The 22008-nt window shown below is 49.1% G+C and overlaps 1 protein-coding gene across 3 annotated transcripts in view; it reads left to right on the top strand.

The window, feature by feature from the left end:
- The window catches only part of LGALS12 (galectin 12), a 37087-nt gene extending 15327 nt beyond the window's left edge, over positions 1-21760 (top strand). The window contains exons 1-9 of one of the 3 annotated variants that reach the window (XM_029059539.2): positions 9125-9347; positions 12858-12946; positions 13329-13542; positions 14590-14709; positions 16434-16472; positions 17961-17987; positions 19150-19238; positions 19336-19486; positions 21241-21760. In XM_029059539.2, coding sequence (XP_028915372.1) covers positions 9297-9347; positions 12858-12946; positions 13329-13542; positions 14590-14709; positions 16434-16472; positions 17961-17987; positions 19150-19238; positions 19336-19486; positions 21241-21387 — 927 coding nt within the window. In that variant the 5' untranslated portion in view covers positions 9125-9296 and the 3' untranslated portion in view covers positions 21388-21760. Of the gene's footprint in view, positions 1-9124; positions 9348-12857; positions 12947-13328; positions 13543-14589; positions 14710-16433; positions 16473-17960; positions 17988-19149; positions 19239-19335; positions 19487-21240 lie in introns of those variants that run through there. The other 2 variants (XM_039911300.1, XM_029059537.2) reach the window with 2 other exon arrangements.
- Positions 21761-22008: the final 248 nt, after the last annotated feature.

Below are 22008 nucleotides of genomic sequence, written 5' to 3'. Positions count from 1 at the left end.
TAAAGAAGAAGATAACTGCTATGGGGCTGAGGGAGAGGTGAATGAAGGGAACAAACCCAAGTGCAAAGGTGACACAGAATGGTGTGGGAGAAGAGGAAGTGAATCAAGGAAGGCCTCTTGGAGGAGATGTACCCTCAATAAGGCTTTGATGGTGGAGGGAGTAACTGTCTATTACATCCAGAGGCAAGATGTGGGTGACAGGTCGGCAGTGAGATAGACGAGATCAAGACATAGTGAGGAGGTTGGAATTAGAGGAACAAAGTGTGCGGGCTGGGTTGTATTAGGAGAGTAGCGAGGTAAGGTAAGAGGGGGCAAGGTGACTGAGAGCTTTAAAGCTGACGGTAAGGAGCTTCTGTTTGATTCAGAGATGTATGGGCAACCACTGGAGGTTCTTGAGAGGGGAAACATGGGCTGAACATTTTGGTAGAAAAATTATCTGGACAGCAGAGTAAAGTATGGACAGAAGTGGGGAGAAACAGGAGGTAAGGAGGTCAGCAAAGAGGCTAATACAGTGCTCAGTACAGTTACTGGCCCATAGTAAGTGCTTAACAAATGCCATAATTATCATTATTTTTAAGTGCGTGAATTAACATGGTAGCAGTTTGAATGGAGAGGAAAGGGCAGATTTTAGTGATGTCATCAATGTTGAACTGACAGGATTTAGTGACAGATTGAATATGTAGATTGAATGAGAGAGAAATCAAGGTTAACACCAAGGTTACAGGCTAGTGAGACAGGAAGGCTGGTGGTGCTGTCTACAGTAATAGGAAAATCATGGGGAGGACAGGGTTTGGGTGGGATGATAAGGAGTTCTATTTTGGATATGCTACATTTGAGGTGCTCGTGGAACATCCAATTCAAGATGTCTTGAAGGCAAGAAGCAATGCAAGACTGTAGAGAAGGGGAGAGATGAGTGGTGGAGGTATAGATTTAGGAATAATAATAATAATAATGGTATTTGTTAAAACCTTAATATGTGCCAGGCACTGTTCTAAGCATTGGGGTGGATACAAGCAAGTTGGGTCGACACAGTCCCTATCCCACATGCAGCTCACAATCTTAATCCCCATTTTACAGATGAGGTAACTGAGGCACAGAAAAGTTAAGCGACTTGCTGAAGGTCACACAGCAGACATGTGGCAGAGCTGGAATTAAACCCCACATCCTTCTGACTCCCATACCTGTCCTCTATCTACTAGGCCACGGGAACCATCCACATAGAGGTGGTAGTTAAAGTCATGGGAGAGACTGAGTTCACCATGGGAGTGGATGTAGAGAGAGAATAGAAGGAGGCCCAGAACTGAACCTTGAGGAACTCCCACAATTAAGGGTTGGGCGGTAGAGGAGGAACCTGCAAAAGACACTGAGAATGAGAGACCAGAGAGACAGGAGGTGCAGAAGAAAACATCACACATTCTGCATCATATTCAAGTGGGTATGTCAGAGGCAAGTTTATTTCTACTAGCACTCCTATTAGCGCTAGTAATAATAATAATAATAATACTAGTGTTGGTATTTGTTAAGCACTTACTATGTGCAGAGCACTGTTCTAAGCTCTGGGGTAGATACAGGGTCATCAGGTTGTCCCACGTGAGGCTCACAGTCTTAATCCCTATTTTACAGATGAGGTAACTGAGGCAGAGAGAAGTTAAGTGACTTGCCCACAGTCACACAGCTGACAAGTGGCAGAGCGGGGATTCAAACCCAAGACCTCTGACTCCCAAGCCCGTACTCTATTCCACTGAGCCACACTGCTTCTCTAGTAGAGAATGGTGGTTGATGGCAGAGTTTGAGAAGCAGTGTGGCAAGAGCACGGACTTGGAAGTGAGAAGATGTGGGCTCTAATCCCCACTCAGCCACTTGTCTGCTCTGTGACTTTGGGCAAGTCATTTAACTTCTCTGGGCCTCATCTGATGTTACCTCATCTGGAAAATGAGGATTAAGACTGGGGGCCTCACATTGGACATCCTGATTACCTTGTATTTAGCCCAGCGCTCAAACAATGCTTGGCACATAGTAAGCACCATAATTATTATTAAGTAAATACCATAATTATTATTATTATTAGTCAATGCCAGCTCAACTCAGGGCTTCCATATATACAGTTGGTACAGCTCCACACATATCAGAGATACAAACTTTAAAAAGGGCAGCAATAATTTCCTACTTGGGCAATTTTCTGGTCATACTTTGTTCTTCAGCTGATCAAATACTACTGATAAACTGGCCAGAGGTCCTGACTTTGCTAGGGGAGGAACAACTTCATCTGTCTAGAGTTGATATCCTAATCTCCGTGATAAGATAAGTAAAATGGATCAAGGGGAAAATGATATATGATGGGCTTGTCTTGAATATCCTGCTATGAGGCAATCAAGCAGGCCTAGAGACAAACCAGTTTAGAGGCGAGGGGAGGATTGGAAGAGAAGAGGGTTTTGCTAGATGCTGACCATTTTTTTTCCACAGAGGAGAACAGATATTGAATCCTCATTTTGCAGAGGAGGGAAGTGAGGGCCAGAGAAATTAAGTGACTTGCCTAAAGTGAATGGCAGAGCCGGGATTAGAAGGCAGGTACTCTGACTCCCAGGCCAGGGCTCTTTCCACTAGGGCACACTGCTTCCCAGCTGAAGGCCATTTGGGGAGCTCAGCAAACTTCCATCCTCAGCTGCGTGGAATGTAGCTTCTCATCGGCTGGAACTCCTCCAACCATCTCTTCCTGGAAACTGGGGCTGCTTCCGTAACATGGAAACCAAGTGAGTTTAACCCAAGTGGGTTTGCCAGCGGCCCCTCACCCATGTTCTGCCACACTCTCCCTCTTCATATCTGACAGGTGATCACTCTCCCCTACTTCAAAGCCTTATTAAAAGTACATCTCCAAGAGGCCTTCTCTGACTAAACCCTCATTTCCTCTTCTCCCACTCCCTACTGTGTCACCCTCCACTTTTGTGCTTAGATTTGCACCCCTTATTTATCCCTTTCTCAGCCCCACAGCATTCATGTATTTATTTATATTCATTTATGAAATTTATTTATATTCATGTTGGTCTTCCTGTCTAGACTAAGCTCACTGTGGACAGTGAACCTGTCTACTGTTATATTGTACTCTCCCAGGCCCCTAGTACAGTGCTCTGCACACAGTAAGCACTCAATAAATATGATTGATTGACTGACCTGAACTTGCCTAAAGTGTAAGGTGGTTTTTTAAATTCCTCAGATGGGGAGTCCATAATGAGAAGGAACTGTGCCCAACCTGAATATTTTATATCTAATCCAGCACTTAGTACAGTGCTTGGCATATAGTAGGAGCTTAAAAAAAAAATTAAAAAATCCTCAGAACCAGCAAAAGGAGTACACAAACTGGGAAAACTCATTGTGAGCAGGAACATGTCTACTGGCTCTCTTCTTTTTACTCTCTCAAGCACTTAGTATGGTGCTCTGCACACAGTAAGTGCTCAATAAATATGTCATCTTGTGGGCAGAAACACCTCCCATTGCCTTCCAGCCCAGAGAAGAACAGGGTATGGACTCAGGATTTCTTTCTCATCTCTACCATCAGCAAAAACATTCTCTCAAATCACAGGGCTCTGGCCTGACTCCTGCCCAAAGCAAGTTAAACAGCCCTGGGCCCTGGCCTCTAGGCATTTATAGTCTGATGCAGACAGATGCAAAAGGACAAACCAATAACTAAAAATGCGCTGAATGAATTACATAGGGAAATTAATGCAGAACAGGTGGAAGGTAGGGTGATTTTTTAGGCAAGGAGGGATCAGTTAAGGGGGAGTCAGAAGAAACTATGATACCTCTCTGCCTACGGGAGGCTTCACAGAAACAGAACAGGTTGGGTGAGGGGGCAGAGGCTGGGAGTACAAAGCAGAATACGGTGCCATCTGCTGCCAGTTCTGTACCACGTTTGATGCCAGGGAGGCGGGCATTTGGGATGGGAAGTCCAGGACAGAACTGCACCAGCTCCTGGTGGGGAATCCTCAACCTGGCTGGAGCAGGGTCCTGTCCTAACTTCCTCACTGAATCTCCATCTCCTCAATCTCGCCCCTGGCCTCTTGCCCATGACATTCATTCAATCATATTTATTGAGCTGTTACTGTGCAGAGAACCCTGTACTAAGCACTTGAGTGAGTACAATATAGCAATAAACAGGCACATTCCCTGTCCACAGCGAGCCTCTGGCCTGGAATGCCCTCCCTTCCTCCTCAAATCCAAGAGACAATTACTCTCTGCCCACCCCCTGCCAAAGCCTTATTGAAGGCCCATCTGCTCCAAGAGACCTTCCCTGACTAAGCCCCCCTTTCTTCTTCTCCCACTCCCTTTTGCGTCACCCTGACTTGCTCCCTTTATTCATCCCCCTCCCAGCCCCACAGTACTTATGTACAGCACTTATGTAGAGAAGCAAAATAGCTCAGTGGAAAGAGCATGACCTTGGGAGTCAGAGTTTGTGGGGTTTAGTCCCAGCTCTGCCACTTGTCAGCTGTGTGACTTTGGGCAAGTCACTTAACTTCCCTGTGCCTCAGTTACCTCATTTGTACAATAAGGATTAAGACCTTGAGCCCCACGTGGGACAACCTGATTACCTTGTATCTCCCCCAGCGCTTAGAACAGTGCTTGGCACATAGTAAGCACTTAAATGGTATCATTATTATTATAGCTGTCATTTATTTCTATTAATGTCTGTCTCCCCCTCTAGACTGAAAGCTCATTATGGGCAGGGAATGTGCCTGTTATATTGTTATATTGTACTCTCCCAAGTGTTTACTACAGTGCTGTGGACACAGTAAGTGCTTAATAAATATGATTGATTGCCTGAGGAGGGCAGAGCCGGTGGTTGTGCTGCTCTGGGGGCAGAGGGGTTAGGGGATCTCCTTGGTTGCCATGGAGCTGGGTTGCCCACCACCCCTTTACCTTACCAGTGTGGTAGAGGTGGGGTTCTTGGAAGCAGCTTGAAAGAGGGAGAGGAGAGAGTGTGGGAAATTGGAGGAGACTTTTCAGGCCTCAGTGTCTTTGGGAGAAGACCCAGATGGAGAAGAGTCAGAAAGGAAGAGATAGAGCAAATGGGTTTGGGAAGAACAGAGGGAAGGAAGGGGCAGAGAGAAGCAGCATGGCTTAGTGGATAGAGCACGGGCCTGGGGTCAGAAGAACCTGGGTTCTAATCCCAGCTCTGCCACATGTCTGCTGTGGGACCTTGGGCAAGTCACTTAGCTTATCTGGACTTCAGTTACCTCATCTGTAAAATGGGGAGTGAGACTGTGAGCCCCAAGAGCAAACCTAATTTGCTCGAAACCACCCCAGAGGTTTAGTACAGTGCCTACTACATAATTAAATGCTTAACAAATTCCCCAGGTATTATCTCCCCTAAACTTGAAGTTCATTGTGGGCAGGGAATGTGTCTGTTTATTGTACTCTCCCAAGCACTTAGGTCAGTGCACACAGTAATAATAATGATGGCATTTGTTAAGCGCTTACTATGTGCAAAGCACTGTTCTAAGCTCTGTAGCACTAAGCACTCAATAAATACAATAAAATGAATGAATGAATGAATGATGGACTGTGTCTGACCTGATTAACTCACATCTACCTCAGCTCTTAGAACAGTGCTTGGCACACAGTAAGCACTTTATAAGTGCCATAATTATTATTATTATTATTAGAGTAAGAGGAAACACAAGGAGGGGAAAGCCTAGGGAAACAGAGGGTGAAGGTTCTGACCCAATCGTAAGGCAATGAGGAACCATGAAAGTTCTGGAAGGAAGGAGTGACGGGTCAAAAGAAAACAACAGATCGATGGCTTTTGTTGAGCACTTACTGTGGGCAAAGCACTGTACTAAGCACTTGGAAAGATACAAAAAAAAGAGTCAGTAGACAGATCCCCTGCCCACAAGAAGCTTACAATATAGTGGGGTAGATAGACAATAAAATAGATTACAGATAGAAGATGGACACAGTGGAACAATAACTTGGAGAGTGGAGTAGAGTGCTTAGAAAAATGCTTGGCACATAGTAAGTGCTTAATAAATACCATCATTGTTATTATTATCCCCGGTGGGGGGGTGGTTCTGGGGGTGGTGGCAGAATTCCGGAGGAGAGGTCTGCAACAGTCCAGGTGAGTGAGATCAGCGGCCTCTTCTAAGGGAGTGGTTTGGGGGCTGAGCTGAAAGAGCTGAAATTAACTAGGGAAAGAAAGCAGGCCTGGGCAGAACTACTTTTGGTGAAGATATTGTAGTCTCAGCACTTATGTAAATATCCATAATTTGTTTATATTAATGTCTGTCTCCCCCTTTCATTCATTCAATCATATTTATTATTTATTGAGTGCTTATTGTGTGCAGAGCACTGTACTAAGAGCTTGGAAAGTACAATTCGACAACAGGTAGAGACAATCCCTACCCAACAACGGGCTCACAGTCTACAAGGGGGAGACAGACAACAAAACAAAACAAGTAGATGGGCATCAATAGCATCAAAATAAATAGAATTATAGATCTATACACATCATTAATAAAAGAAATAGAATAATATGTACAAATACACACAAGTGCTGTGGGGCGGGGAAGGGGGTAGAGCAGAGGGAGGGAGTATGGGCGATGGGGAAGGGAGGAGGAGCAGAGTAAAAGGGGGGCTCAGTCTGGGAAGGCTTCCTGGAGGAGGTGAGCTCTCTAGACTGTAAACTCATGGACAGGGAACATGTCTGCCAATCCTGTTATAATACTGTACTCTCCCAACCGCTAAGTAGAGTGCTCTGCACAGAGTATTCATTCATTCACTCAATCGTATTTATTGAGCACTTACAATGGGCAGAGCACTGTACTAAACACTTGGAAAGCACAATATAGCAGTAAATGTTCAGTAAATGGCATTGACTGATATTCCGGACAACGGACCCTAACCTGAGGGTATTTAATCAGAGGGACAGTTCAGCACTTCAAAGACTTGTGAAAGAAGAAGGAAGTGCAGGGGAAGATGGAGCAATACTACCACCCTCTTTCAGCATACAGAGCCCTGCTTGGGGGGAGAGGGGCCCGGGAAGCCGGTTTGAGGAGTCCCAGAAATTCCTTTCTCCTTGATTCTGTGCACCAGTAGCAAAAAGACCCCCTTAAAAAGCCCGGACCAATGCCTGGGGAAGGAAGGCTAAGGAGACTATCCAAAGCCCTTGTACAGCAAATATACATGATGTAATGCTGTCTCCTAGCGGTAAGCGAGAGTATTTTCTTTTTAGGGCTTTGTAAATTGACCGAACTTGGAAACTGGCCTGGATTTAAAGATTTTTCCAACCCAAGGGAGACCAGATGGATTTGGAGGCCAAATCCTTCAACCTTCCTTCCCTACAATCCTGAGCTAATGGGGCCTGCCATCCATCCCTCGAACAATCACCTGAATTTACTGCCACAAGGCAGCTCAGCTGGCCCTGGGCCAGGGAGCTGTTTGGGTGCAAAGCCAGAGGGATTTTATTTGTAGCCTCCTTAGTCTGTGTTTATACACACACATATATACCCACACTCTCCATCACCTTGCCCCCTACTACCTCACCTCCCTTCTTTTTTTCTACTGCCCACCCCGTACACTCCGTTCACCTCCTCACCAGGCCTCGTTCCCACCTGCATGCCGTCAACCCCCGCCCCACATCCTACCACTGTCCTAGAATGCCCGCCCTCCTCATCTCCACCAAATTAACTCTCTTCCCCTCTTCAAAGCCCTACTGAGAGCTCACCTCCTCCAGAAAGCCTTCCCAGATTGAGCCCTCCCTTCCGTCTGCTCCTCCTCCCCTCCACACTGCCCCTACTCCTCCCTCTGCTGTACCCCCTTCCTTGCCCCACAGCACTTGTATCTATTTGCACATATTTATTGCTCTTTTTATGTTATTAATGATGTGCATTTATCTATGGTTCTATTTATCTATTCTGATGACAGTGATGCCTGTCTACTTGTTTTGTTGTCTGTCTCCCACTTCTAGACTGTGAGCCCATTGTTGGGTAGGGATTGTCTCTATCTGTTGCCAAATTGTACTTTCCAAGCGCCTAGTACAGTGCTCTGCACACAATAAGCACTCAATAAATATGATTGATTGAATGAATGAATGAATGAATAATGAATGAATGAACACACATATATTCAGTGCTTGGCACCTAACAAGCAGGTAACAGTGTATATATGGTACTTGTTAAGCACTCACAAGCACTGTTCTAAACGCTGGGGTAGACACAAGGTATTCAGGTGGGACACAAGCCCTTGTTCCATATGAGTCTCACAGTCAGAGTATGAGGGAGTAGGATGGGGTAAATGATAGGGTTACTGAGGCACAGAGAAGTGAAGGGAAGAGACAGTTGCTCTCCCCAGCTTCAAAGCTTTACTGAACGCATGCACATCTCCTCCGAGAGGCCTTCCCAGACTAAGTCCCACTTTTCCTCATCTCCCGCTCCCTTCTGTGTCATCCTGACTTGCTCCCTTTGCTTTCTCCCCGACCCCACAGCACTTATGTATATAACTGTCATTTTATTTACTTATATTGATGTATGTTAATTTGTACTGATGCCTGTCTCCTCCCCCACTCCTGCCCCCAGACTGCCAGCTTCTCCTGAGCAAGGATTGTCACTGTTGCTGTATTGTACTTTCCCAAGCGCTTAGTACAGCGCATGGCACACACTAAGCGCTCCCTAAACAGAGAAGCAGTGTGGCTTAGTAGAAAGAGCACGGGCTTGAGAGCCAGAGGTCATGGGTTCTAATCCTGGCTCTGCAGCTATGACTTTGGGCAAGTCACAACTTTTCTGTGCCTCAGTTATCTGTAAAATGGGGCTGAAGACTGTGAGCCCCACGTGGGACAAGCTGATGACTTTGTATCTCCCCCAGCGCTTAGAACAGTGCTTGGCAGAGAGTAAGTGTTTAACAAATACCATTATTATTATTATTATCAATAAATACGATCGAATGAATGAAACGACTGGCCCAAGGTCAAACAGCAGACAAGTGGCAGAGGTTGGATTAGAACCCAGCTCCTTCTGCCTCCCGATCGCTTCTCTGTGCGACCGGATCTGACCCCCCCCCTCCACCCCTGTGAGCCGGCCCATGAATGGGTTAATGCTTAGCAGCTTCTGCATTCCCAGTATCCGGTTGCAACCCGAAGTTGGGCTCCTGCCTCGCTGGTTTTCGCGCTGGGCAGTTTCCCAATCCCAGAAGGTGGGCGGGTGGAGGGGGGGGCTTGAGGACCCCGAGGGATTTGGGAGAGGACTTGGGTGCTTTGAGGTCCAAATACGCGGGGCGCAGGGTCGCCCCCCGCAGCCGGGCCCGGGGCAGGGATGGACACGTTGCAGGACAGCTTCATCTTGCAGCCTCCGGTCTTCCACCCGGTGAGTAGTTTGGACGGGACCCCTGTATGATAATAATAATAATAAATGGTATTTGTTAAGCTCTTACTATGTGCCAAGCAGTCTTCTAAGCGCTAGGTATTTGCTAAGCGCTTGCTATGTGCCAGGCACTGTACCAACGACTGTGTCCAAACTCGCAATTTATTTATTTCTATTAATGTCTGTCTCCCCCTCTAGACCGTTACCTCGCCTTGGGCAGGCACTGTGTCTGTTATAATAATAGTAATTACGGTATATGCTAAGCACTTACTATGTGCTCAGTACAGTTCTAAGCCCTGGGGTAGTTAGGAGTTAATCAGGTTGGACAGTCCTTATCCCGCGTGGGGCTAATACTCTTAATCGTTGTTATAGGGTGCTCTCCCAAGCGCTTAGTACAGTGCTCTGCACCCAGTACGGGATCATTAAATACGATTGACTGACTGATTGACCAAATGTGCCCCCTGGAAGGACTGGGGCAGGGTCTGGGGTGCGGCCAGCGCCCCCTTACACCCCCCAGATCTGCTTACAAGGGTAATTTAGCCCCGGGTCCAAGCGGTTGATGAAACCCTGAGACGTCTTGGCAGCCTCAAGCCCCCGGGGATGGGAGAGTGTGAGGAATTAATGGGACTTAATTAAAAAAGGGAATGAAGCTGCCTTTAGTTAGAGCCCCTCCTTGGGGAGTCGCGGCCCAACCGGCTCGGTTCATTAAGAATAATTAAGATTGGGAAACAGCCTGGCCTTTTAATAATGTTGGTATTTGTTAAGCGCTTACTATGTGCCGAGCACTGTTCTAAGCGCTGGGGTAGACATAGGGGAATCAGGTTGTCCCACGTGGGGCTCACAGTCTTCATCCCCATTTTACAGATGAGGGAACTGAGGCACAGAGAAGTTAAGTGACTTGCCCACAGTCACACAGCCGACAAGTGGCAGAGCTGGGATTCGAACTCATGAGCCCTGACTCCAAAGTCCGTGCTCTTTCCACTGAGCCACGCTGCTTCTCCAGCTTTTGGAAAGAGCACGGGGGTAGGAGTCAGAGGACCTGGGTTCTAACCCCAGATCTGCCACTTAACGGCTCTGTGACCACAGGCAAGTCATTTCCCTTCTCTGGGCCTCAACTTCCTTATCTATAAAAGGGGGATTACATATCTGTTCTCCCTCCTACCTAGACTTTAAGCACCATGTAGGCCACGGGCCATATCCATCCCAGTTATCTCGTATTTAATAATAATAATAATAATAATAATGTTGATATTTGTTAAGCGCTTACTATGTGCAGAACACTCTTCTAAGCACTGGGGTAGATACAGGGTAATGAGGTTGTCCCACTTGAGGCTCACAGTTAATCCCCATTTTACAGTTGCACAGAGAAGTTAAGTGATTTGCCCACAGTCACACAGCTAAATCGCAGAGCCTAGATTAGAAGCCATGACCTCTGACTCCCAAGCCCATTCTCTTTCCACTAAGCTGCATTGCTGCCCTGGATAAGTCACTTAACTTCTGTTTGCCTCATTTACCTCATCTGTAAAATGGAGATTAAGACTGTCTTCCCTTCTAGTCTCCTTGTGGGCAGTGCCAGTGTGTGTTATACTGTACTCCCTCAAGCATTTAGTAGAGTGCTCTGCACACAATAAACACTCGATAAATATGACTATGAGCCCTATGTGGGACAGGGACTGCGTCTGACCCAGTTTGCTTGTATCCACCCCAGCTCTTAGTACAGAGCTTGGTACATGATAAGCGCTTAACACCACAATTATTATGGTATGTGTTAAGCACTTACTATGTGCCAGGCACCTTTCTAAGTCCTGGGGTAGATATAAGATTATCAGGTTGGACACAGTCTGTATCACACACAGGGCTCACCGTTTAACTCCCCATTTAACAGATGAGGTAACTGAGGCACAGAGAAGTTAAGTGACTTGTTCAAGGTCACACAGCAGACAAGTGGTGGAGCCGGGACTAGAATGCAGGTCCCTGCCCACAACGAGCACGTAGTCTAAAGGAGCTCCCAGTTTAGAGGACTGTGCTCAGTCATCAACACCTCCTTCTCAACCTTGATCTTAATGCCCCTCCTAACCAAAAGACCCTGCCTCCGCCTCAGAGCCGTTGAGGTCAGCCCTTAGGTAAGGAGACTGCAACTGCCCTGACTCCTATTTCCGTCTCCCTGCTTGCAGGCCCCCTCCGCATCAGAAGGAAGTTCTGGGGATGCTCTACCTTCGTCGGTCATATTTACTGAGCACTTACTGTGTGCAGAGCACTGATACTAAACGCTCGGAAAAGTGCAGCATGGCTCAGTGGATAGAGCCACTAGGCTTCATTCATTCATTCAATAGTATTTATTGAGTGCTTACTATGTGCAGAGCACTGTACTAAGCGCTTGGAACGAACAAGTCGGCAACAGATACAGTCCCTGCCGTTTGACGGGCTTACAGTCTAATCGGGGGAGATGGACAGACAAGAACAATGGCAATAAATAGAGTCAAGGGAAAGAACATCTCGTAGGCTTGGGATAGAGTAGATAGGCTTGGGAGTCAAAGGTCATGGGTTTGAATCCCCACTCTGCCACTTGTCAGCTGTGTGACTGTGAGCAAGTCACTCAACTTCTCTGGGCCTCGGTTACCTCATCTGGAAAATGGGGATTAACTGTGAGCCTCACGTGGGACAACCTCATTACTCTGTATCTACTCCTTTGCTTAGAAGAGTGCTCTGCACATAGTAAGTGCTTAACAAATACCAACATTATTATTATTATTACAGTATAACAATAAACAGACATATTCCCTCCCCACAGTGAGTTTACGGTCCAGAAGATAAAGCCCCACGGAAAGGAAATGCAAACCTGTCTCTACACTCCCAATCCCAGATGGTCAGGCTAAAAGGACTAGCCCAGTCCCCGACCATACCGATTACCAGTGAGAAGCAGCGTGACCTAGTGGAGAGAATGTGCGCCTGGCAGTCGGAGGACCTGGGTTCTTAACCCTGCTCCCCAATTTATCTGCTATATGACCTCGGGCATGTCACTTCACTTCTCTGTGCCTCAGTTCTTTCATCTGCAGATTGGGGATTCAGTGGCTGTTTGTTCTTCCTCCTACTTGGGCTGTGAGCCCCATGTGAGACCTGTTTATCTTGTATCAATACCCGTGTTTAGCACAGTGCTTGACACATAGCACTTAATACATTGCATTATTATTATTATTATCACCTGGGATTAATGCTGCCCCTCTAAGGCAGGAATTAGTGCAGCTGGTCCTGGGAAGCTAGCAGGGCATAAACAGACCATCCCATACCCCCTCTTGATGATACAGACTGGGAACCTGATTAGCTTGTATCTACCCCAGCACATAGAACTGTGCTTGACATATAGTAATTGTGTAACAAATAGCATTATTATTAATAATAATATATAATAATAATAAATGCCTCCTCCCTCCCCTACCCCGCCCCCAGCATCTGGCATGGGGTCGATAACTCGGGACCGACGGCAGCATGCTTTGTCTCTCTGGGCTGTTACAGGTCATCCCATATGTGACCACGATCTTTGGCGGCCTGTATGCTGGGAAGATGGTGATGGTGCAGGGGGCGGTCCCTCACGAAGCGGACAGGTAGAGGCAGGGAGGAGTTGGGGGGGGTGGGTAGGATGAGGAGGCCTAAACATCATCTGCAAGGGGCTGGGGGTTGGGGGCCTGACATAACCCTTTCCTCCTTCCCTCACCTCAGGGTAGCCCAGAGAGAGGGTCCCATCCCTATTTCACAGAAAAGAACGCCAAGGCCCAAGGTCACAATTGGGGGTGGGGCGGGGAGGACTCAGGTGGTGGGTGGAGGGTCCCTCAAGGCCCCCCTGGGCCCAAGTGGGGTCTTGTCCTCTGGCCCAGCCCAACTTTGTGAGGCTGCCACTTTCCACCTTGCCCTCTGGTCACCCCACCACAGACCAGGTGGTCCCAGGCTACTCCTGACTTCCCTGCCTCCCTCTCCTCTCCCCACCAGGTTCCAGATCGACTTTCAGTGTGGCTGCAGCCTGTGGCCCAGGCCGGACATCGCCATCCACTTTAACCCTCGCTTCCACACCTCTAAGCCCCACGTCGTCTGTAACACCCTTCATGGGGGCCAGTGGCTGCAAGAGGCCAGGTGGCCCGGCCTGGGCCTGCAGAGAGGGGCCAGCTTTCTGCTCTTGTTCCTGTTTGAAAGGGAGGAAGTGAAGGTCAGTGAGTGGAGAGAGTGGGGCATATGGAGCTGCTCCAACCCAGGAGGCTTTTTTCCTCCTGCCCTCCGCCCTACTTTCCCAATAAACACGAGGTGGCATTGCCTGACCCTTAGCAAATAGCCAGCAGACTGGTTTAGAGGTCTGCATTTCCGTTCTTAGGAAGTTTAGGCGAGGATTGGTAAACAATAATAATAATTATGGTATTTGTTAAACATTTACTATGTGCCAGGCACTGTACTAAGCACTGGGGTGAGTACAAGCAAATTCGGTTCAACTCAGTCCCTGTCCCCTACTAGGCTCACAATCTCGATCCCCATTTTACAGATGAGGTAGCTGCAGCACAGAGAAGTGAAATGACTTGCCTAAGGTGACACAGCAGACAAGTGGCGGATCTGGGATTAGAACCCATGACCTTCTGACTCCCAGACCTGTACTCTACCCATTAAACCATGCTGCTTCTCCAAACAAAACAAGACATTCCCTGGGTAGGAAAGAGGAAAATTTATTAAAGAATAAACCCAGTGGTTGCCTTGACCTCCTCTTTGTCAGCTGATCCCTGCTGTCAGGATTACAATGATGTAATTCCAGTAATCCCCTGCTCCCGTGTATAGGCTACGTATGTGTCTATGTTTAGGGGGACAGGTGGGGGCTCCGTGTGTGTGTATGTTTATGGGGACAGGTGGGGCTGGGGAGTAGGTGGAAGAGTAGGTGGAACTGAGGGAGAAGTGATGGGGCTGCAGGAAAAGGGAAAACACAATAACTGTGGTATTTGTTATGTACTTACTCTGTGCCAAGCACTGTACTAAGCGCTGGGGTAGATACAAGATAATCGGGTCAGGCATAGTCCCTGTCCCATATAGAGCTCACAGTCTTAATCCCCATTTTACAGATGAGGTAACTGAGGCCCAGAGAAGTGAAGTGATTTGCCTAAGGTCACACAGCAGGCAAATGGCAGATTGGGATTAGAACCCAGGTCCTCTGACTCCCAAGCCTGCCCTCTTTCCACTAGGCCATGCTGCCTCTCTGCCATCTGTGTCTTTCCAGGTGAGCGTCAATGGCCAGCATTTTCTGCACTACACCTACCGGCTTCCTCTGCCCCACGTGGATACCCTGGGCATATTTGGTGACATCATGGTGAAGGCAGTCGGATTCCTGAACAGCAATGTAATTTTCCCTTTGAACCAAAGCGAGGCAGCATCTGGTCAGCAGTGTGGTTTCCGAACATCTCCATCATAATAATAATAATTGTAGTATTTTTTAAGCGCTTGCTACGTGCCAAGCACTGGACTAAGCCCTGGGATAGATACAGGGTAATCAAGGTGCTCACAGTCTAAGTAGGAGGGAAATGAGGCTCAGAAAAGTCAAGTGACTTGCCCAAGGTTATGCAGCAGAGAAGTGGTGGAGCTGGAATTAGAGCCCAGGTCCTCTGATTCCCAGGTCTGTTCTCTTTCCACTAGGCAATGCTGCTTCTCTAAGGTTGAGTGTCCTCTAAAGTTAAGGTTGAGGAAGAGGTGTTGATGACTGAGGACAGTCCTCTAGACTGTAAGCTCACTGTGGGCAGGGAGTGTGTCTACCAACTCTGTGTTCTCTTTAGTGCTTAGTTACAATGCTCTGCACACAGTAACTGCTCAATAAATATGATTGATTTGTCCTTCCAGCATTTGGATTTGATGATTTGCTAGTTGGCCCCTGAGCAGACCATGAACTATTACGATGACCTCTGAAATAATAATGGTGGTATTTGTTAAGCGCTTACTATGTGCAAAGCACTGTTCTAAGCGCTGGGGGGATACAAGGTGGTCAGGTTGTCCCACGTGGGGCTCACAGTTTTAATCCCCATTTTACAGATGAGGTAACTGAGGCACAGAGAAGTGAAGTGACTTTCCCAAAGTCACACAGCTGACAAGCAGGGGAGCTGGGATTCGAACCCATGACCTCTGACTCCCAAGCCGGGGCTCTTTCCACTGAGCCACGCTGCTTCTCTCTGAAAGAACAGAACTGCCCAGGGAAATTTCTGTGGTGTTCACATGAACCTCAGCCTGAGGGAAATCGCAACCCTCAACCCCCCTCAAGCCATGCAGATTAGTGTAGTTGGACTGGTTTGAAGACAAGAACTTCCTCCTTTGGTTCAGGTGTGGGATCATAATTACCAGCAGAAAGTGCAGGGTGAAATCCTTCCCACCCAGATTTTCCTAACTCCAGCCTGGCCCAAACCAAATCAGTCATATTTATTGAGTGCTTACTGAGTGCAGAGAACTATAGTAAGTGCTTGGGGAACTACAATATTAGAGTTGATAGGAACATTCACTGCCCACAACGAGCTCAGGGTCAACTGGGTTCTAACCAAAGTCTGATGAGAGGGTAAGGGGGCCCAGATAGCATTCCCAGAATGTACTGCTGCTCACAGCCATTGAGCAAATCCCCAGAGGCTCCCGTGCATCCAGGAATTCACCAGCTGTGTTCAACAGCCATGCGCCAGCCACCATGTTGGAGAGTCTCCAGCCCCAAATGATGGAGCAGGCCCAAATGATATCCATGGGGGTATCTTTGCCCAGCTGAACTTGGTAGGAGGGAGGGAGCAGCCCCAGTCCATCGAGGGAATCACTTGTACCTTGAATGACCAGGCTATATCTAGCTGGGGCTGGTCCCCAGAAGCTGGGGCCATTTTGAGCGTCGAGCTAGAGCGGGTTAGAGCAGAGCCCGTGGCCGAACTCTCAGTCTTCAATCAGTCCACTGGGAAGTCAGAGCTATTTATTAAGGGCGCTGTAATAGGGACAGTCCGGGTCCAGGTCATTGCCCTCCTGAAAGCCACTGTGATGGGTAGACACAAGTTCTATCAGGGCAAAGCTGCCTGGCTCTAAACAGTTTTTTCTCTTTTCCGTGGGCAGCCATTTGTGGCCAGCAGACCAGACTATCCCATCGGACATGTGAGTACACTGGCGACTCCTGGCCCTGTGCCCTTTGTACCCTTTTGAAAGCTGTTGTCTCTGGGCTGGGCGCCATCAATCAATCAATTGTATTTATTGAGTGCTTACTGTGTGCAGAGCACTGTACTAGATGCTGGGGAGAGTACAAAATAATATAACAGAGACATTCCCTATCCACAACTAGCTTACTGTCTAAAGGGGGAGACAGACTTTAAATAAATAAATTATGGATAGGTACATAAGTACTGTGGGGCTGAGGGGGTGGGGGTGAATAAAGGGAGCAAACCAGGGCAACGCAGAAGGGAGTGAGAGAAAAATAAATGAGAGCTTAGTCAGGGAAGATCTCTTGGGAGAGATGTACCTTCAATAAGATTTCGAAGGTCGGGGGAGTAATTGTCTGTTGGATATGAAAAGGGAGGGCGTTCCAGACCAGAGGCAGACCCGATCCCGATTGGCCTGCCGGGAAGTGGGCACAGCCCACACTGGAGGCTGGCAACACTTCCCCTTCCTCCCGCAATTCCCCTGATCCCCCTCAGAAGCGTGACCTGTGAGCCAGTGGACACACTGTGTTCTCCTGGGAGAGGAGCAGGGCTTTCTGCCGACAGGACCACAGGCTGCTAAGACTCCCCTCCCCTAATTCAAGTCCCCCTCTCCCCTTGCTCCTCCTCCCTCCCCCGGCGCTGACCTTGCACCTCATTGTTCCCCTTCCAGGCTTGCCCAAGCCAGAAATCACATTCTGCCCCAGTGGCCTCCTCCCTCCCAGCTTCTGTGGCTAAGAAGGGAGCTGGAGTCTGGCCTGACTGGGCTCTTGTAACTTTCTCCCCAATTTTCTCATTATGAAAACCCAGCCTGAGCCTTTGGGTGACTTGACCTCCAGGGCTGCTGCCCAGCGACTTGGATAATGACCCACCCTTGGTTGGGGTTACTGGTGGCAGGAGTGGGAGGGCATCCTTTCTCTCACAAGTGCCCAGGAGGGCCTCCCCGCCTGGCTCCAGAGACAACGATGAGAGCAGGTTTCTGCAGAGAATAATAATTGTGGGAGCTCTTAAGCATTTATATGCCAAGTAGTGCACTCAGCACTGGAGTAGATACAAGATAACCAGGTCAGGCACGGTCCATGTCCTACATGGGGCTCCAACTCCAAGTGGGAGGGTGAACGGTATTTAATTCTCATTTTACAGATGAAGGAACTGGAAAGTGTGGGGAATGCTGGGGGTGTTGTGTGAGATGGAGGAGAGGGTGGGGTCCCATCTGCAGTTCCCCTTCCCTCTCCAGTACGGACTCTGTCACTGCACAGCGGGGGGGGGGGTCACAAAAATTATGCCGGGGAGGAATGGGGGCAGAGACTCCATTTGTGTCTGCATCTCCCTGGCCTTGCTTGAACCTCACAAATACCCTGGCGGTGAGGGGGTGGGCCCTGCCATGCTGGGGGAGAACCATCTCTCTGATCCTGACTGTCTCCTGGCTTTTTTCCCATTTCTTTCACAGCCTCTCTTGTTGAAAAATCCCAGATTGGTGAGTCCTGCACCTTTCCTTCCTGCACTCTGCGGAAGGGGCAGAGGTGGGTGGAGGGAAGGTTTGGTTTCCCTTCTAGAAAGCCGGAAGCAGGAGGAGGAGGGTGGAGAGTGTAGGGGGCAGGGAGTGTTGGAGCAGACCCAGACCCGGTCTTTAAGAAGAGGGGCCCAGTCAGGGTCAGACTTCAGGGGTGTTTTTCTGGTCTTTTCTGTCTGGTGGACCTAGCAGTTGAGGCCAACTTCCTGTGTGCACGTGGGTGATCTGTGCGTACCCACTGCAGGACCATGTGGGACCTTTCCCCTCGGATGTGGCCCCCTTCTCTAACTGCTTGGCCAAGACTGCTGCCACCTGCTTTAAGCTGAGCGTCCTGTGGAATCCATTTAGGCCCCAATGGGGGATAAGCTGCCAACTTTCCTTGTGAGTGGAATTGGGGCAGAGATATTGAGGGAAGGAGGTCTGGGAACAGGCAGGTTTCAATAAGCCAATGGGGCAGAAAGCCTCCATTTTGGTTCTTTTCAGCCCTGGAAGCTCTGAAATCTTGTCAGAGACTTGGAATGAACTAATCTGAGAGCCCGGCTCCAACAGCTGTGGAGGTGCTGGTCGTTATGACCACACCTGTGATGAAGGACCAGATGCTGGCAATGTGGAAGAGGGTGCTGGGCTCATTGTGGTCCAAGCGGCTGCTGGATGAATGAAGAAGTGGCTGGCTCGGCCCCTGGAGTTCCCTGGCTCTCTCCTTCAGGTTCAGGAACTCCAAGACAGATGGCAAACATGAGGAAGTGGGCAGACAGAAGATGCCAGTGGGTTCAAGAGAGGTTGAAAGGGGGAAAGGTCAGGAAGTATCTCCCTTGTCACCAGGATAAGCGTCAGGAATGGCAGCCTTCACCTGTTCCTCTAGGCCAACTGTTGTCAGAATACTGGTGTGGGTGGAGTTTCAGCCTGCCCTGCCGTGGCGGGGCCTCTGATCCCAGTGCTCAGGGTAATCCCCAGCTTTGCCCTTTTTCTGGCCAGAGGAAGCACTTTCTCAAGGTCTGCCTCGATGCACCTCTGCCAGTCAGGGGGGGTGGGGGACCGGGCTGCCCTGCTCCGCCCCGCCACCTACCTCCCCACCCCCTGGGATTGGTGCCACCTTAACCATAACTCTCCCTCCCTGTCCCCTCAGCAGGTGCCGTTCTCTTGCCTTCTCCCTCATGGCCTGGGGTCTGGGCAGGTGATAATTGTGCGGGGCCTTGTCTGTCAGGAGCCTAAAGAGTGAGTATCTCAAGAGGAATCCACTGAGGGCAGGGACCGCCTCCACCCCCTACTTCACTCCTCCCCCACCCCCAACTGCTGCTGTCCCATTGCTCAGGTTCACACTGAGCCTTCAGGCTGACACTGTCCATGATCCTGTGGGGCTGCGAGCAGACTTCAGAGACCGGACATTGGCCTGGACCGCCCAGCGGGGCCAGGAGAAGCGGCTCGGTCCTCCCTTCCTCTTCCATCCCCAGCGCTTCTTTGAGGTAACGCTCTTTGTCCAGGCTGGCTGGTCAGCGGTGCAGTCCGGTTTGCCTATTGCCGAGGCTCTTGTTTTTAAATTTTTTTTAATGGTATTTAAGCGCTTACTATGGGTCAGACACTCTTCTAAGTTCTGGGGTAGATAGAAGATAATCAGGTGGGAAACAGTTCCTGCCCCACAGAGGGCTCACAGTCTTAATCCCCATTTTACAGATGAGGTAACTGAGGCCCAGAGAATAATAACTGTGGTCTGTGTTAAGCACTTACTATTTGCCAGGGACTGTACTAAATGCTGGGATGGATACAAGATATTCAGGTTGGACATAATCCCTGTCCCACATGAGGCTCACAGTCTTAATCCCCATTTTACAGGTGAGATAACTGAGGCCCAGAGAAGTGAAGTGACTTGCCTAAGGTCACAGCAGACAGTAGCAGAGCTGGGATTAGAATCTACGTCCTTCTGACTCCCAGGCCCATGCTGTATCCAATACACCATGCAGCTTCTAAAGTGTATCAAGTATATAAGAATATACTTATCAAGTTAAGGGCAAGTCTTGAATCACCCCAAGGTGACGGGGCATTTTAAATTGACTTCTATGTAGAAGCAGTGCTGCTCAGTTTTAAAAAAGTGGGAATGATGCTGGGGTGGACTGTCATGTGGGGAACAGGAGACAATCCCCTCGCATTTTACTCAACCCTGACCAGCCCCTTCCTGGGAACTGAATGTGGTCTAGTGAGGAGCAGCATGGCCTAATGGATAGAGCACGGGCCTGGGAGTCAGAAGGTCATGAGTTCTAATCCCAGCTCTGCTGCTTGCCTGCTGAGTGACCTTGGGCCTTAACTTCTCTGGGCCTCAGTTTCCTCATCTGCAAAATGGAGATTAAGACTGCAAGCTCATGTGGGACAGGGACTGTGTCCAACCCAATTATCTTGTATCCACCCCAGTGCTTAGAACAGTACCTGGCACATACTAAGTGCTTAACAAACAACATCACTATTATTATCTGGACCCAATTAGGGGCTTCCTCTGGGCTTTGGAGAGGAGTGTGTTGGGAAACAAGGCTCATTTTGGGTTTCTGGCCTGGTTTGCCCCTCTGGTGCCTCTGCAGTCTCCTCCTTGATTTCAGTCTTAGCCTTTTTTCCCTGCTCTGTCCTGGAGGGGTGGAAACTCTGCCCCAGACTGGTCAGGGGCAGTGCCTATCTGCCCAAAGAGAAAACTGAGTTGGAAACAGTATCTGGGTAGGGAGCTGATGCCAGGTGGGAAGTCCCTTCCTGATGTGTCCTGCTCCCCTGGAACTGGGCTTCCTCAGCCTTTTACCCTCTCTGTGGGGATGGGTCAGTCAGTCAATTGTATTTATTGAACACTTATAGTGTGCAGAGCACTGTACTAAGCACTTGGGAGAAAACAATAGAACAGACACATTCTCTGCCCACACTGAGCTTACAGTCTAGAAGGGGAGACAGACGTAAATATAAATAAATGACAGAAATGGACATAAATGCTATCGGGTGGAGAGGGGAGATGAATAAAGGGAGCAAGTCAGGATGATGCAGAAGGGAGTGGGAGAAGAGGAAAGGAGGGCTTAGGGAAGGTGTATTGAAGGAGATGTGCCTTCATTAAGGCTTTGAAGGGGGCAAGAGTAATTGTCAGATATGAGGAGGGAGGGCATTCCAGTACAAGAACCCCTATGCCCCCAGGGCACCCCCTGGCAGGCAGTGCAGTTCTCTGAGGCCGGTCCTCCCCACTCTTGTGCCCTAGGTGCTGCTGCTGGCTGAGGAGGGGCGCTGCAGGTTGGCAATGAATGGGATTGCCCTGGGGGAGTTCAACCCTGGGTCACTGGGCCTCCAACAGCCCTTGGAGCTGCAGATCCGTGGAAGCGTGGAACTCTACAGTGTCCAGTGCTGACTGTGCATCCTGCCTAAGCCCCCATCCCTTCTCAGCCACCCCTGTGACCCAATGAGCAGAACAGAGACTCCTGCCCTGGCTGCCCCTTTGACCTAGCAGGGAGAGAGGAGACCCTAGTCCCTGCCCTTGGCCGCCCCATGACCTGGCAGGAAAGTGGAGACTCCAGTCCCTGCCCCTGGCTGGCCCTGTGACCCAACGAGGAGAGCGGACACTTTAGCCCCATCCCCTGTCCATTCCTGAGACCCAGTGGGGAGAACAGAGGCTTTGGTCCCACCCCTGGATGCCCCTGTGACCCATTGAGGAGAGCGGAGACTCCAGGCCTTGCCCCAAGCCACCCTCATGGCCCAGCAAAAAATAAAAAAAAATGATGGCATTTGTTAAGCGCTTACTATGTGCAAAGCACTGTTCTAAGTGCTGGGGGGGAGATACAAAGTGATCATTTTGTCCCACGTGGGGCTCACAGTCTTAATCCCCCTTTTACAGATGAGGTAACTAAGGTGCAGAGAAGTGAAGTGACTTGCCTAAAGTCACCCAGTTGACAAGCAGTGGAACGGGGATTAGAACCCAAGACCTCTGACTCCCAAGCCTGGACTCTTTTCACTGAGCCCTGCTGCTTCTCCC

The sequence above is a fragment of the Ornithorhynchus anatinus genome, chromosome 3, assembly GCF_004115215.2.
Source record: "Ornithorhynchus anatinus isolate Pmale09 chromosome 3, mOrnAna1.pri.v4, whole genome shotgun sequence".
In the NCBI taxonomy this organism is placed as follows: domain Eukaryota; kingdom Metazoa; phylum Chordata; class Mammalia; order Monotremata; family Ornithorhynchidae; genus Ornithorhynchus; species Ornithorhynchus anatinus.
Note: the sequence above shows the minus strand (reverse complement) of the source record. Positions and strands in the feature narration are given on the sequence as shown.